This window comes from Physella acuta, unplaced genomic scaffold, assembly GCF_028476545.2.
Source record: "Physella acuta isolate Inbredline_101_S28 unplaced genomic scaffold, ASM2847654v3 ptg000544l, whole genome shotgun sequence".
NCBI classification, from domain to species: Eukaryota; Metazoa; Mollusca; class Gastropoda; family Physidae; genus Physella; species Physella acuta.
The window spans coordinates 624,641-640,165 of record NW_026732063.1 but is presented as its reverse complement, the minus strand read 5'-3'; the positions used below and the strand labels follow the sequence as shown (position 1 = coordinate 640,165).

The window sequence follows — 15,525 nt, the reverse complement described above, 5'->3', positions numbered from 1 at the left end:
CTCTTCGATTGTAAATATTCGGCGTGAACCACAGCTCACCAGACTGGTGGGTGTGGAGCGTGACAGCAATATGATCTATTGCGCATGCGTGGAGAGCGAAGGAGGGGGCGGGAGAAGGTTTAGAGATTCACCGTGCGAGCGTGGTGGTGGTGTCCCGTATGGTTGGGTGAAGAAGAGAGTTATTTATAGAGGTTGTTGAACCAAATTGTCCATAGAAATATCTTGGGAATAGTTTTAAGTGTAAATACATATCAGAGATTTGATTTGTAATTTGAATGTACGTTTTAATTGTTTTAAACAATATTACAATTGTTTTTCACTAGTTACAAGACAACGATAATGTTTAATTCGACATGTAGTATGTTTTTTCTGTTCCTCAGATTGATAAAAAAATGCAAGATGTTTTGAACTTTCAAGCACAAATGCAAGATGTTTTGAACTTTAAAGCACAAATACAAGATGTTTTGAAGCTGGAAATTAAAGTCAATAATGTTTTAAAATTTGAACAGAAAGTGAAGGATTATTTGAAACTTGAACAGAAAGTCAATGATATTATGAATTTTGAACTGAGAATGAAGAAATTTTAAAACTTGAAGAAAAAGTCATTGATGTTTTAAAGCTTTCACCAGTTGTTCATTCTATTGGTAAGAATGGTAGATTTATTTTAGACTAGAATACCCGTCATCCGTTGGATAACTGTGGGTTTCGGGGGTCATCCATCAAAAAACATCACGTCTGTCACTCAGAGGCATAGCGACCCTTCCCGGCGCCCGGGGACAAAGTTTTCGATTTGAACCCCCCCCCCCCCCCCCGCAAGATTTCGATTTGACCCCCCCCCCTCAAACTTTTGATGTGCACACCCCCACCCCCACTCAAACTTTCGATTTGAACCCCCCTCAACCTTTCAATTTATTTTTCCAAACCATTTTGGCGCCCCAACATATGACCCCCCCCGCCCCCCCCCCCCTTCCCCCATCCACCTTGTGACGTCACAAGTGAATTTTTATACTATACTATGCGTCTCCTTATGCAACTTGATTTACGCGGATAGATTCTAGATCTAGATCTAAGTCTAGTAGTACTAACTTTAAAATTAAATTTTATCTTAAATTAGCCAAACAAAGATTTATATAAAATAATTAAGGCCTGAAATAGATTCTAGATGTAGAATTTACATTGAGTCTAGTGACCTACATCTAGGCTAGATCTAGATCTAGATTTTCTAGGCTAGATTCATAACTTTCCTTCGATAGCTGATCTTTAGATCTAGAGAAATTTATCGTAAAACTAAATGAAAAAGACAGTTGAAAATTGATATAAGTGTTGGAACGTAATAAATACAGCAAACGGACGTATTGTTTAAGTTATAGCCGGCAGAAAATTAGCTTTGTAACGCGTTAAACTTTTGAATGGGCCACAAAGTCTATGATGGAGTCCGCCATTTTTATTGTACAAAAAAGTTAACACATCAAGGGACGTCACTATCCCCACAAAGTTTATTCAAAGTATTAACATTTTTAAAAAAGTACGGTTAATTTAACAATGAATAAATCAATAAATTAATTAACGTCTTTAAATAAATGTGTGATTAACAGTCTGTCTTAAAACAAAAATTTTTCTCTACCTACATACTATTTTACAGCTTTCCACGATGAGTGCAACCATGCGAGATAGTCAATCAGGCAAACTAACAAACAAACAAAAAAAAAATATTCAAACATGTAAACAAACTTGACTTTTAGTAGTATATAGATGTATTTTAAAAATTTTAAACTATTAATTAATTAATTAATCAAACTGTTCACCAAATCTTTTAGACCTGTCTAGAAATTAAGTATGTATGTGTAATTAATGTAAGATATAACTTGAAAAAAATGTTTTTTAAACATTTTTATACTATTATTTTACAGATTCTTTTTTTTTCGTTCTTAATTGTAATGTTGTATGGAATTTTCTCCAACTTAATTAACATGTCGACATGTTGTGCGCCATATGACCATTGACTCAGATTTCGGCCTGCTTTTTTAAATTGATTTACTTTCTTATCCCATGTTCGCCCGAGAACAACTTACAAGACAGCAGTTATTTGATTTTTTTTTTCTAAGATGTGTTGCGGTTCTTAGGTATCGAACCTCATCTGCCAGTGGTTTTGAACTCGTGACATTTTGGTTTAGCAACCATGAGTTTTATCAGCGCGAATCGGATTAAATAAAAACAATTGTGTATTGTCGAGAAACTGTACAGGTGCACCTTAAAATTTCTTCTATTGTAGAGAAACTGTACGGGTGCACCATAAAATTTCTTCTATTGTAGAGAAACTGTACAGATGCACCATAAAATTTCTTCTATTGTAGAGAAACTGTACAGGTGCACCTTAAAATTTCTTCTATTGTAGAGAAACTGTACAGATGCACCAAAAAATGTCTTCTATTTTAGAGAAACTGTGCAGATGCACCATAAAATTTCTTCTATTGTAGAGAAACTGTACAGATGCACCATAAAATTTCTTCTACTCTGCAGAGTCTCGTGTGTGTAACAGGTACCTGTGTCACATCCAGCTGGCACACAGCACACCCGTGGGTCGGGGCTCAATCATTGCAACATTCAGCGAGGTACGGGAATATTTCGGTAACTGCTTTAATCAAACCACCGGGAAGTTCGTCGCGCCCCAAGACGGCCTGTACCTGCTATGTTTGACCCTACAGCAGTGGGCGGATAAACAGATAAGAGTGGGCATTTATGTGGGGGAGAAGTGGAGCCAGACTGTCCAGGTGAAATACGCAGGGACAAGCGCTTCTGGATCAGTTGTGGTTGACATCAAGAAAGGTCAGAGTATTTATCTTCACGTAGACTTCGCGGACCCAGGCGCCAAATTATCAAGTCTCAGTTCTTTCACTGTAGTTAGTTTATAGATGTACAAATTGTCAAGTCTCAGTTCTTTCACTGTAGTTAGTTTATAGATGGCCAAATTGTTAAGTCTCGGTAATTTCAAGTTAGATTATAGTTGTACAAATTATCAAGTCTCAGTACTTTCACTATAGGAAGATTATAAATGGCCAAATTATAAGTTCTCACAATTTTCATTATAGTTTTAATTTACAGAAGGCCAAATTATTATGAACTATTGTTAGAATATTAAAGCCCAATTAATCTAGTTTTCGTTGTTTCATAATCGGTATTTTTTTTAGGAGCGTAACACGAAGTATGGGGAATGATATATTCTTAACCTGTAATATAGTGAAACCTTGTAGATTAAATACCTGATAATTGGATCGTTACCATGTTGTGCAAAGCAGTGCTAGTTGTAAATGTTTTTTTTTTAACCAATTGTAATTATTTTTTAATTAAACCTGACAAGTATTGTTTAGCTTGTAGTAATTTTTTTTTAATTTTGTATTTCAAATAATATATAGGTTTGATTGTAGTAAAAATAGTATTTATAATAAATACTTCTGATATACTTTTTCTGCAATACATTTAGAATTAGTCATTACACGGGTCGAATGAAACGACATCAAACAATACTGCAAATAGTGTTTAATGTGGGGCATTAGTGCAAAATCGTAACGATATGAATACTAGTTTAAATTAATTACGAAATATTGAATAGAACGTACCAAAATTACTCTCTGAATTTATCCAACAAATTGTTCATGTTAGAGCTATGTAACTATCTGGTTAGTATTGGATTATATTTGTAAGTTCTTTAAATATTAAGCCAAAGCCCCACAGGTTATTAATGTCTTTAAAATATTTTGAACAAAACTCGCCCTTTCATAGTCTGGTTGTTGTATTTTGTACTATTTTAAACTAGCATTACATGTTTGTAATGTGTTTAAAATATAGTAGTTCTACAGATCTTTGTTTTTCAGTACAATCTTTTCAATTAAAACTTTACAAACTTATTTTGTTTGAATTCGTTTTGTATAGAGTTGATTTAGTCCATGAACGTTTTTTGTTTATATTTGATTTAGGCCATGAATGTGTTTTCTTTTACAGTTGATTTAGGCCATTAATGTGTTTTGTTTACATTTGATTTAGACCATGAATGTGTTTTGTTTTAACATTTAAGTGACATCACATGGTGTATAATAAACTCAAACAGATGGTGCTGTTGAAAATCTGTAGGAAGTATCATTGTTTTTAAAAACATTAACAAATGGCGCAATTTAAAAATCTATAGGTTTTATAATTTAAAAATGTAGTTTTCCTCAAATACATTAACACGGTGAGAGAATACTAATTTAACCATTATGCTGTTAAAATAAAATATTTCAATAACTCATTAAAACATGCTGAATCCAATCTCCCCCCTCCCCCCTCCCCTTCTTTCCGCATTTCTGTGAGATCTATGAAAAATAAATCATGCTCGCAAGGCTGTAGGTCGATAGGCAAAATAAATTACCATCACTGAACAACTGCAGAAGCATTCATCTTGTGCTGGCTACTGCTGTATACAATCACCGTCAGCTTTGCAACCAATGAGATAAGCCGATGACCTATTATTTTGCAATGACGTGTTTAATGAAAACATCTGTTTGGCTATCAGGCCAAATACCGTCAGCATCAAATACACACATAGAACTAAATCGACACATCGCATTCATTAACTAATCTGGATAAATCAACTTAACCATCGGACATCAACAAATTAACGTAGAAATATGTGTGGATCTACACACAATCCCTCCAGTTTCAGTTAGGTGGGCAAAAGTTAATACATAGGTACGAATGTCTTATTTTTATTGGCTCTGTCAACTTTTGAGCGATTTCCCGTGAACGGAAATAGCACTTTTTGCTATTTCCGACTTCTCTTAAACAAACACTTCCAGCGGACCGATATATATCGCACTTTTCACATAGGTAAAGTCTCGATGACAATGCACTGTGATTTAAATTGTGACTTACTTAGATGTCATATTTAACTTTTTTTTATGTAATCACTGTTTCTTTTTAAAGTACTAACTTTCCACTCTATTATTCACAAACTGTTTGCGTTCGCCTCGTACAAAATTAATTCTTCTACGTTATTCAGTTCTATTAAATATATGAACGTTTAAAAAAAACCTGCTATTGAACAGTTGCATTATGAACGGCTTCTCTTACTATTCTAGAAATCTCTACGACAAAGTTTAGGGCAGATCACTCCTCTGTAATTTTTGTTTTCTTTTTAAAGAATAGATTATTTAAGTCAACCACTATTTGATTATTATGTCTGTACTGAGTTCAAGAAAGAAAAGCAAGCGGTTAAAATTTATCATAAATCTGACATTAAAAATCTTATGGGAGACAACTTGCTAATTAAAAGCCAAAATTGAAAATATGATCTATAAAATTGTTATTTAAAAATAGTATTATTATTAATAATATTATTTATAATTCATACATTATTTTTTAAATAAATCTATTTAATCAATGACCTTGAAGCATGCAGCACATATAAATTGTTTCTTATTTACTTAAAAGCAAATCTGTTAACATGTGTATTTTCTCTAATCTTTTTGGATCCCTTGAAATTAAGGGCGCATTTAAGAAATCGATCCCAAGTAACATCTGACGAATTTCCCAATGTTCTCTAACGCGAACACCATTAGCTGTTAATTTACAAAACTGTACCAAAAGTTCCCTGAATCAAATGTGTTCTCTAAACACACGATTTACATCACCAGTTCCCCCCCCCCCCCTAGTTCGTCATAGTTTCGCATCTTCGGGTAGTGAGTAGAATCTACTAAAAAATATTTTTTTTTAAATGGCTAAACAATGAACTAAACGTAAACTAGTAATATAAAAGACATGTGGAATGATGGAAAATAGGCGGACAAAAAATTATTTTTAAACTTAATCGTAGATTAAGATTTGCCTTACTTGAGCCATCTGTTTGACCCAAACCTTATTCTACGATTTTTTATGATATAATCGATGTAAAGTGGTTATACAAAATGTTTTAGCAGTTTCTGCTAACAAAATGAAAACGATAGTTTCGTTTCAAGTTAAATCCAAAATTTTAATGACACAACATATTCAAAATGGCGACTAGTTTACTTCCGTAGTTGAGATTTTCGATTCATCACTATTCTAAATCTAAAACGTTAAAGATTCTTGAAGTCGAACTAGCTAATTGAATAAATAAGCATATTCCTGAGGTCCAATCTCGAGTATTGAATAAGTAAGTGCATTCAATTAAATAATTAGCTTTTAAAATTACGTATGACTTATTGATATATTTTTTTTTTTAAATGCTGTAAAAATTGCTATTGGTGACGGGTAGCCTACACTTTAGAGGAAATAACAATCCAGCATCTAAGTGTTATTGTGTTATATTTTGCATTAAACAAGGATTAAAGCAAGCAGATTAGTAAACATGAGATGGTACTTCTACACATGATTAAACCAAGCAGACATATGATGTTAATCCTACATCCGGTAATCCTAGATACGAGAATCTTACATCCGGTAATCTAACATATTATGGTCATCCTACATCCGGTAATCCTACATATTATGGTCATCCTACATCCGGTAATCCTACATATTATGGTCATCCTACATATGGTCATCCTACATCCGGTAACCCTACATATTATGGTCATCCTACATCCGGTAATCCTACATATTATGGTCATCCTACATATGGTCATCCTACATCCGGTAATCCTACATCCGGTAATTCTACATATTATGGCCATCCTACATCCGGTAATCCTACATATTATGGTCATCTTACATATGGCCATCCTACATACGGTAAGTAAAAATAGTCATAAGTGCAAAATTTAAGTGACCTAGACCTAGACTTAGACCTAGACCTAGACCTAGACCTAGACCTAGACCTAGACCTAGACCTAGACCTAGACCTAGACCTAGACCTAGACCTAGACCTAGACCTAGACCTAGACCTAGACCTAGACCTAGACCTAAACCTAGACCTAGACCTAGACAGACATAAGACATACATAAGACATAAGACATATGACATAAGACATAGGACATAGGATATACGACCTTGACCACGACCTAGACGTGAGACGTGAGACAGAAGACAGAAGACATAAGACCTTGACATAGCTAAAAGGTTTATTGTTTAAACCAATCAACGCATGTTTATTTCTAGATGAGTTCCCCTGATCAAGTCAAGCATCTCACAGAGCTGATGAAATATTTGGAAGAACAGATACGAGTTATGGAACCTGTTATTGAAGTTATGAAAAATGTGAGATGTCATTAAAACATTGTTTTTTCGCTATTTATCAGACACATTTATAGACCATGTAGCCGAAACCATGCCTAGTTTAAGGACGGTGGTTATTCTATAACAACGATTACAGCGTGTCCTTATATTTCGGTTGATAATTTTAATAAACGAGCCGACCCGCTGCGTATCATACGCCGCTATTTATTTGTTTTTTTTTCTACTTTTCAGTAATGTATAATTTGTGAATTTAACAGTACCAATGCTGCCATTGAAAATATTTGCTTAAAAACACTAACCCCCCCCCCCCCCCATGTGAAAGCAGCCTCCTCTTAGTTACCTCCTCTAAGTTTAAAATCGTTTCAAACTAAATTATCTGCCCCTAATAGCCGTCACCAAACCCGTCTCTATGATTGTAAAATGTAAACAGAGTGAACACCGCTCACCAGATCATGTGGGGGTGGGGTGGGGTGGTAGTGATAGTGATAGAGAGGAAGAGAGGGGACTGCAAAGGCGCGCTTGCAGCTTGTTTTCTAACTGATCCTTGAAGAGAATTATATATATAGATGCCTTCTTCTTCTTCTTCTTCGTTCTTAATTATTGGTGTTGAAGGGGATCGAGATTTATCTGCCAGTGGGTTTGAACTCGAGACTTTGTTCGAATTTATCAACCATGAGCTTTTTTTTTTTTTGCCGACTCGACCACGCCTCCAACACAATTAAGCGTTACGTGTCAACTGGTTATGCGCCATTGAGGCCATTGACTCCGATTTCAGCCTGCTTTTCTTTTTGGATTTGCTTCCATAGCTTTTGTCCAACCAAGAACAAACTACAATGCAGCCGTTGTTTAATTTTGGAGTTGTCTCTCCTAGAAGAGTGGCTGTCCCCAGCTAACGAGCCTCATCTGCCCGAGGGTTCGAACTCGAGACTTTTCCGTTTAGCAACCATGAGCTTTTACCGACTCGACCACGCCGAACCCAGTAAATGCCTGCATAAAGGTGTTTGTCCTATAAAAGTAAAAAAATGACAATTTATCATTTTTTGCTATAATTATGAGAGAGATCCGTGGCTTTCTACGTAGGCTTTGATAGGGAAAAATGCTCTTTGAAAATCTTAATCTGAGGATGGGTGCCCCTTTTATAATTGCCTGGGACTCAATATATGTTGTTGTAGATGTCGACTGTCACAACATATGTTTGTGTAAATGTCAACTGTCACAATATGTGTTGGTGTAAACTGTTACAATATATGTTGGTGTAAATGTCAACAGTCACAATATATGTTGGTGTTTTATCAGGCTGTAGAGAAAAGTAGGACTTGGGTAGAGGATGAAAATGAAAACCAGTCTGTGATCTACAGCGAGCTATGCCAGGAACTTGAGTCAGCAACCACGTCAGTGTTGGACGTGGCGTCACTCATTATAAGTAAACATTAATTAATTATGTATAGGAGACATTTACACTATTTTAAAAATCTATTTCGGATTCTGTAAAACAGGCCGGCGAAAATGACATGCAGCAACAGATAAATTTTTTTTTAAAACTTTTAACAATGTGTTTTTTATTAATCAGGTAAGAACACATTTAATTCAGGTGCTACGGGGGTTGAAGCAGGACCATCTTCACAGTCAACACCACAAACTACAGCAACTAAAAAGTGTGACGACAATGAATTAAAAAATCAAATCAAGAAACAAGTTGAACATACAGCAGGTATAATCATTTTTTTAAATAGAAATCAAATATGATAAATCAAGAAGTAATCTTAACTAAATTAATTTACTAAAAGTATTTTATAGCTCATTAGATTTTTGTATTATAAAGTATTAAATGTTAAATCTATTCCAGAAATATTGTCTCGACTAGAACTGATAGAGACAGCTCTCTCTTCTCTACAAGACACAAAACAAAAGACTGAAGACGATATATCAGAAATAAAACAATGGAGAGACAACTTTCTATCAGAACAAAATGATACAGCTGAAAAGTTTTTTAGTCAACAGACAGAAAATATTGGAAGCCTTAGACAACAAATAAATGAACAAGATAACAAAGTAAAGGAGCTGAACAAAGAATTTGAAAGTTTAAAAGAAAAAGAATCCAAGTCCAACAAAACACTAGAGAGACTGTCTCTAGATATGATAGAGCATGCAAACAACTTACACACAATAAATAAAGAAATGCAAGTTCATACAAATAAAACAGACAGTATAACACAAGAAGTTAGGATCCATTGCTCAATTATTTCTACTTTACAAGACAATACAGCAAGCAAATTTAAGGATATGTTTGCAAAGGTAATAAATACATTATATATATATATATATATATATATATATATATATATATATATATATATATATATATATATAGTGTGTGGTGGTAAAACAATTATGCCCCTTTTAAAAGATAAATAGTTCATTGAAATTTACCAGATTTACACCTCACTGTTACGGAAAAACATAATTTTGAAATCTTGTCCGTATGTCTGTATGTATTTCTGTGTGTGTGTCTATGTCTGTAAACACGATAACTTGAGTACCGTTACAGCTAGGTTGATGAAATTTCATATATAAGTATGTCATCAAAATCCTAGATGTGTATCAACTTTTGCGCGATTTCCGATAGACGGAAGTGGTATTTCTTTACTTTTAATTTTTTTAAACACCTATAACTTGAGTACTATTTCAGATAGATAAATGAAATTTCACATGTAAGTAAAAGATCTAATTTTATACCTTCTGTTAAATTTTGAGTAATTTCCGTTTACCGGAAGTACTAATTTACGCTATTTCCGATTTCTCAAAAAATAAATGTAAATTAATAAAGTACTAATAATATTCCGTTCTGTTATGCACATTTTATTTGGAGTTCACTTGTGCGCAATTCTTTTTTTCTACGAGATTTTATTCTATTTTAAAAAGTTTAAGTATTTAAAAATATTAAAATGGATTAAAATTCATGTCTATATTCCGAGTTCCCATCCCCTATTTTTTTTAATTTTAAGAATATTCGAGAAAGTTTAGGGGAGATCACTCCCGGTTTATTTTATACTGTAGTCTTTTCGCGATGGATATCAATAACCATTTGTTGGAGATTTTTTCTCACATAAGATAAATCAGTTTCAGAAGTACAGACAACTTTAACATAAGGTCGGCACCCGGGGACATATGTCCCCCCCCCCCCCCTCGCTACGCTACTGCAGTGTCACTTATCGTCACAAAAAAACAGAACCCACATTCAAAAATATGTTTTTATCTTTATGACTATCTCTTCATATACTGACGTCACAGGTAACCTACTCAACTCTACTTCACCTGCCCAGTGTCCTGCCAATTCTCAGACAACATGTTTTTATCGTTTAAAAAACGATTCCAGCCGAGCATGTCTCTGACCACACTATCCCTTCATATGCTTAGGACAAAGAAACAGATGAACTCTACTTCACCTGCCCTGTATCCCGCCAAGTTCAGATAGGCAACTTTATCATTCACATCTAAAAAATAAAATAAAAATTGAAAACAAAATTATTATTGACGTATTGGTCTAGAACCTGTGCCACCCGCATGAAAGCCATTTACAATAACATCTTAGCTATTTACTCGTGACGTCACAGATGAATTTTTATACTATACTATACTTTAACGAGAAAAATGGCCCGTTGAGGAAGGATACACCGGGCGCTAGGTTGATAGTGCTGTCTCTTTTCTCTAAACTAAAACCAACCCATCCCCCACACACACCTACCCCCAACCCCCAACCCCACCCCCACCCACCCCACACACCCCACCCACCCCACCCCCACCCCAGCCCCACCCACCCACCCCCACCCCCACCCCCCAAAAAACATGTCTACCGTCCCATTCAACGAAATATAATTATATACTTTTTCCAGTGTCCGCCCCTCCCCGAAAATTCTACCCCCGCCGTCGAAAATTTCAAGTACCCCCACCCCTCTCCGGGGAGGAAAAAGTCTGAAAGAAACACTGGTGTTGCGCTTAGCCACTACGCGAAGAATTGCATCAAAGAAAGTGCGAGAAAACCACTTTTTAGATTAGACACATTAGTTAGGCGGTAATTTTATTATAGAGTATCGATGAGGAAACCACCCCACCCCACCCCCCCCCCCCACACACACACACACCACCCCCACCCCCACCCCCCACCCCCCACCCCCACCCCCCACTCCCAAAAAAAACATGTCTACCGTCCCATTCAACGAAATATAATTATATACTTTTTCCAGTGTCCGTCCCCCACCCCGAAAATTCTACCCCCGCCCCCGAAAATTTCAATTACCCCCACCCCTCTCCGGGGAGGAAAAAGTCTGAAAGAAACACTGGTGTCGCGCTTAGCCACTACCCGAAGAATTGCATTAAAGAAATTGCGAGAAAACCACTTTTTAGATTAGACACATTAATTAGGCGGTAATTTTATTATAGAGTATCGATGAGGAAACCACCCCACCCCCCCCCCCCCACCCCACCCCCCACCCCCCACCCCCCACTCCCAAAAAAAACATGTCTACCGTCCCATTCAACGAAATATAATTATATACTTTTTCCAGTGTCCGTCCCCCACCCCGAAAATTCTACCCCCGCCCCCGAAAATTTCAATTACCCCCACCCCTCTCCGGGGAGGAAAAAGTCTGAAAGAAACACTGGTGTCGCGCTTAGCCACTACCCGAAGAATTGCATTAAAGAAATTGCAAGAAAACCACTTTTTAGATTAGACACATTAATTAGGCGGTAATTTTATTATAGAGTATCGATGAAGAAATTTCTTTTGAGTTGGGGAGGGGGGGGGGCTCAGACGTTCTTACGCGGGGGGTGGGGCTTCGCCCCTACCCGAAGAATTGTATGCAAGAAACTCTTCACGCAAACCATTAAGATTAGACAACATTTCCTTTTTATTCAATGTTAACGCGAAAATCAATGACGTCATATAACTGTGAGCACTCTCTGGGTTTGAGATTATTTTCTACTCTGTGCGCTAAATGTGTCGACGTCATACTTCGTTTTTCGAATTACTGTGCATGTTTTTATTTTCCTTGTGTTTTCTCTAGAGCGTTCTTGTCAGACAGATAGATAGATAGAGAGACAGCGAAACTATTATTATAGATATACTTTGAGTCTCCTTATGCAACTTGATTTACGCGCATAGATCTAGATCTAAGTCTAGTATTTGTAACTTTCAAATTAAATTTTATCTTAAATTAGCCAAACAAAGATTTATATAAAATAATGAATGTTTAAAATTATCTAGATCTAGATAGAATTATCTAGATCTAGATTCTACGACTCGCTTAGCATGTTTATATAACGTGAAAACCCGCCATTTTGCTCGTGGTAAACATAGCCTAAAAATAGTCGGAAGTCATGCGTCCGATCCGGACGCCATTGTTGTTAGCAACCGACCACGCCCCCAATAAAGCGAGTAATCCTACTATATCTATCTCTATAACCTAGATAGATAAATCCGATGTATTCTCGAATTAGATGGTCATTAAAGCTAAACAAAGATTTATATAAAATAAGGCCTGAAATAGATTCTAGATATAGAATTTGCATTTAGTCTAGATCTAGAATTTACGTAAAGTCTAGTGCCCTAGAGCTAGATTTCTAGATCTAGAATCTAGATTTCATAACATTATTAACATGTTCTTCCTTCGACAGCTGATCTGTAGATCTAGTGAAATTTATCGTAAAACTAAATGAAAAAGACAGTTGAAAATTGATTTTAAGTGTTGGAACGTAATAAATACAGCAAAACGGGCGTATTGTTAAAGTTATGGCCGACAGAAAATTAGATTTAGAACGCGTTAAACTTTTGAATGTGGAACACAATCTTCTTCGATAGCGCCGCCATTTTATTGTACTAAAATGTAAAAAAAAATGTGACGTCACAGTTCCGTCGAGTCTAGTGGTTTTTCTAATCTTTTTTAAAAAAATGTGGTTAATCTACCTATGAATAAATCAATAAATTAATTAACGTCTTTAAATAAATGTGTGATTAACAGTCTTTACTCTGTGATTAACAGAGTAAAACCATTTACAATAGTCAATCAGACAAATAAATATTCATGTAAACAAAGTTGAGTTTTAGCAGTATTAAATAGATAATTGATTAGGGTACACGAGCGTACCCGTGGCGTACGACATGCCGATACAATATCCACTTCAAAGCCCCCCCTCCCCCACCTCCCCCCTGAAAGCAGCCGTTCGTGACAACAGTAACAGACGAATATATCAAGCAGAACTTGTTACCGTCCCTTAGTTTCAAATAATTTTAAAACTAAACTATTTCCCCCTAATATCAGTCACTTTTTCAACCCGGCTCTTCGATTGTAAATATTCGGCGTGAACCACAGCTCACCAGACTGGTGGGTGTGGAGCGTGACAGCAATATGATCTATTGCGCATGCGTGGAGAGCGAAGGAGGGGGTGGGAGAAGGTTTAGAGATTCACCGTGCGAGCGTGGTGGTGGTGTCCCGTATGGTTGGGTGACGAAGAGAGTTATATATAGAGATTGTTGAACCAAATTGTCCATAGAAATATCAGAGATTTGATTTGTAATTTTAATGTACTTTTTAATTGTTTTAAACAATATTACAATTGTTTTTCACTAGTTACAAGACAACGATAATGTTTAATTCGACATGTAGTATGTTTTTTCTGTTCCTCAGATTGATAAAAAAATGCAAGATGTTTTGAACTTTAAAGCACAAATACAAGATGTTTTGAAGCTGGAAATTAAAGTCAATAATGTTTTAAAATTTGAACAGAAAGTGAAGGATTATTTGAAACTTGAACAGAAAGTCAATGATATTATGAATTTTGAACTGAGAATGAAAGAAATTTTAAAACTTGAAGAAAAAGTCATTGATGTTTTAAAGCTTTCACCAGTTGTTCATTCTATTGGTAAGAATGGTAGATTTATTTTAGATGTATTTTAAAAATTTTAAACTATTAATTAATTAATTAATCAAACTGTTCACCAAATCTTTTAGACCTGTCTAGAAATTAAGTATGTATGTGTAATTAATGTAAGATATAACTTGAAAAAAATGTTTTTAAACATTTTAATACTATTATTTTACAGATTCTTTTTTTTTCGTTCTTAATTGTAATGTTGTATGGAATTTTCTCCAACTCAATTAACATGTCGACATGGTGAGCGCTATATTGACCATTGACTCAGATTTCGGCCTGCTTTTTTAAATTGATTTACTTTCTTATCCCATGTTCGCCCGAGAACAACTTACAAGACCGCAGTTATTTGATTTTTTTTTCTAAGATGTGTTGCGGTTCTTAGGTATCGAGCCTCATCTGCCAGTGGTTTTGAACTCGTGATATTTTGGTTTAGCAACCATGAGTTTTATCAGCGCGAATCGGATTAAATAAAAACAATTGTGTATTGTCGAGAAACTGTACAGGTGCACCTTAAAATTTCTTCTATTGTAGAGAAACTGTACAGGTGCACCTTAAAATTTCTTCTACTCTGCAGAGTCTCGTGTGTGTAACAGGTACCTGTGTCACATCCAGCTGGCACATAGCGCACCCGTGGGTCGGGGCTCAATCATTGCAACATTCAGCGAGGTACGGGAATACTACGGTAACTGCTTTAATCAAACCACCGGGAAGTTCGTCGCGCCCCAAGACGGCCTGTACCTGCTATGTTTGACCCTACAGCAGTGTGCGGATAAACAGATCCGAGTCGGCATTTATGTGGGGGAGAAGTGTAGCCAGACTGTCCAGGTGACATACGCCGGGACAAGCGCTTCTGGATCAGTTGTGGTTGACATCAAGAAAGGTCAGAGTATTTATCTTCATGTAGACTTCGCGGACCAAGGCGCCAAATTGTCAAGTCTCAGTTCTTTTACTATAGTTAGTTTATAGATGTACGAATTATCAAGTCTCAGTACTTTCACTATAGTTAGTTTATAGATGGCCAAATTGTAAAGTCTCAGTTTATTCACTATAGTTAGTTTATAGATGGCCAAATTGTCAAGTCTCAGTTCTTTTACTGTAGTTAGTTTATAGATGGCCAAATTGTCAAGTCTCAGTTCATTCACTATAGTTAGTTTATAGATGGGCAAATTGTCAAGTCTCAGTTCATTCACTATAGTTAGTTTATAGATGGCCAAATTGTCAAGTCTCAGTTCTTTTACTGTAGTTAGTTTATAGATGGCCAAATTGTCAAGTCTCAGTTCTTTCACTGTAGTTAGTTTATAGATGTACAAATTATCAAGTCTCAGTACTTTCACTATAGTTAGTTTATAGATGTACAAATTATCAAGTCTCAGTACTTTCACTATAGTTAGTTTATAGATATACAA

General features: G+C 35.7%; 2 protein-coding genes and 1 long non-coding RNA gene across 3 annotated transcripts; all 3 read left to right on the top strand.

Annotated features, from left to right (window-relative positions):
- The first annotated feature begins 70 nt into the window (after nt 1–70).
- Nucleotides 71–2,912, top strand: LOC131946081 (heavy metal-binding protein HIP). The gene is made up of 4 exons (XM_059306722.1): nt 71–166; nt 381–482; nt 572–644; nt 2,521–2,912. Exons 1-4 carry the CDS (start codon nt 71–73, stop codon nt 2,910–2,912), a joined length of 663 nt encoding a protein of 220 aa, XP_059162705.1.
- A 3,127-nt stretch (nt 2,913–6,039) lies between these two features.
- On the top strand, nt 6,040–8,523 carry LOC131946147 (uncharacterized). The gene is made up of 3 exons (XR_009387664.1): nt 6,040–6,166; nt 7,112–7,210; nt 8,486–8,523. It is a non-coding gene; the product is annotated as an uncharacterized LOC131946147 (long non-coding RNA).
- Nucleotides 8,524–8,528: 5 nt separating this feature from the next.
- On the top strand, nt 8,529–15,099 carry LOC131946146 (heavy metal-binding protein HIP). The gene is made up of 5 exons (XM_059306799.1): nt 8,529–8,612; nt 8,760–8,900; nt 9,036–9,484; nt 13,873–14,107; nt 14,694–15,099. The coding sequence occupies exons 3-5, from the start codon at nt 9,326–9,328 to the stop codon at nt 15,083–15,085; spliced, it is 786 nt and encodes a 261-aa protein (XP_059162782.1). The 5' UTR covers nt 8,529–8,612; nt 8,760–8,900; nt 9,036–9,325; the 3' UTR covers nt 15,086–15,099.
- The last annotated feature ends 426 nt before the right edge of the window (nt 15,100–15,525 follow it).

Bases quoted from the DNA above. Each gene is read 5' to 3' on its own strand.
- LOC131946081 (XM_059306722.1), top strand. From the start codon at position 71: ATGATCTATTGCGCATGCGTGGAGAGCGAAGGAGGGGGCGGGAGAAGG. The intron at 167-380 runs GTGAAGAAGAGA...TCTGTTCCTCAG, and splicing joins GTGGTGTCCCGTATGGTTGG to ATTGATAAAAAAATGCAAGA. The intron at 483-571 runs GTCAATAATGTT...TTTTGAACTGAG, and splicing joins TTTTGAAGCTGGAAATTAAA to AATGAAGAAATTTTAAAACT.
- LOC131946146 (XM_059306799.1), top strand. From the start codon at position 9,326: ATGATAGAGCATGCAAACAACTTACACACAATAAATAAAGAAATGCAA. The intron at 9,485-13,872 runs GTAATAAATACA...TCTGTTCCTCAG, and splicing joins TTAAGGATATGTTTGCAAAG to ATTGATAAAAAAATGCAAGA. The intron at 14,108-14,693 runs GTAAGAATGGTA...TCTACTCTGCAG, and splicing joins ACCAGTTGTTCATTCTATTG to AGTCTCGTGTGTGTAACAGG.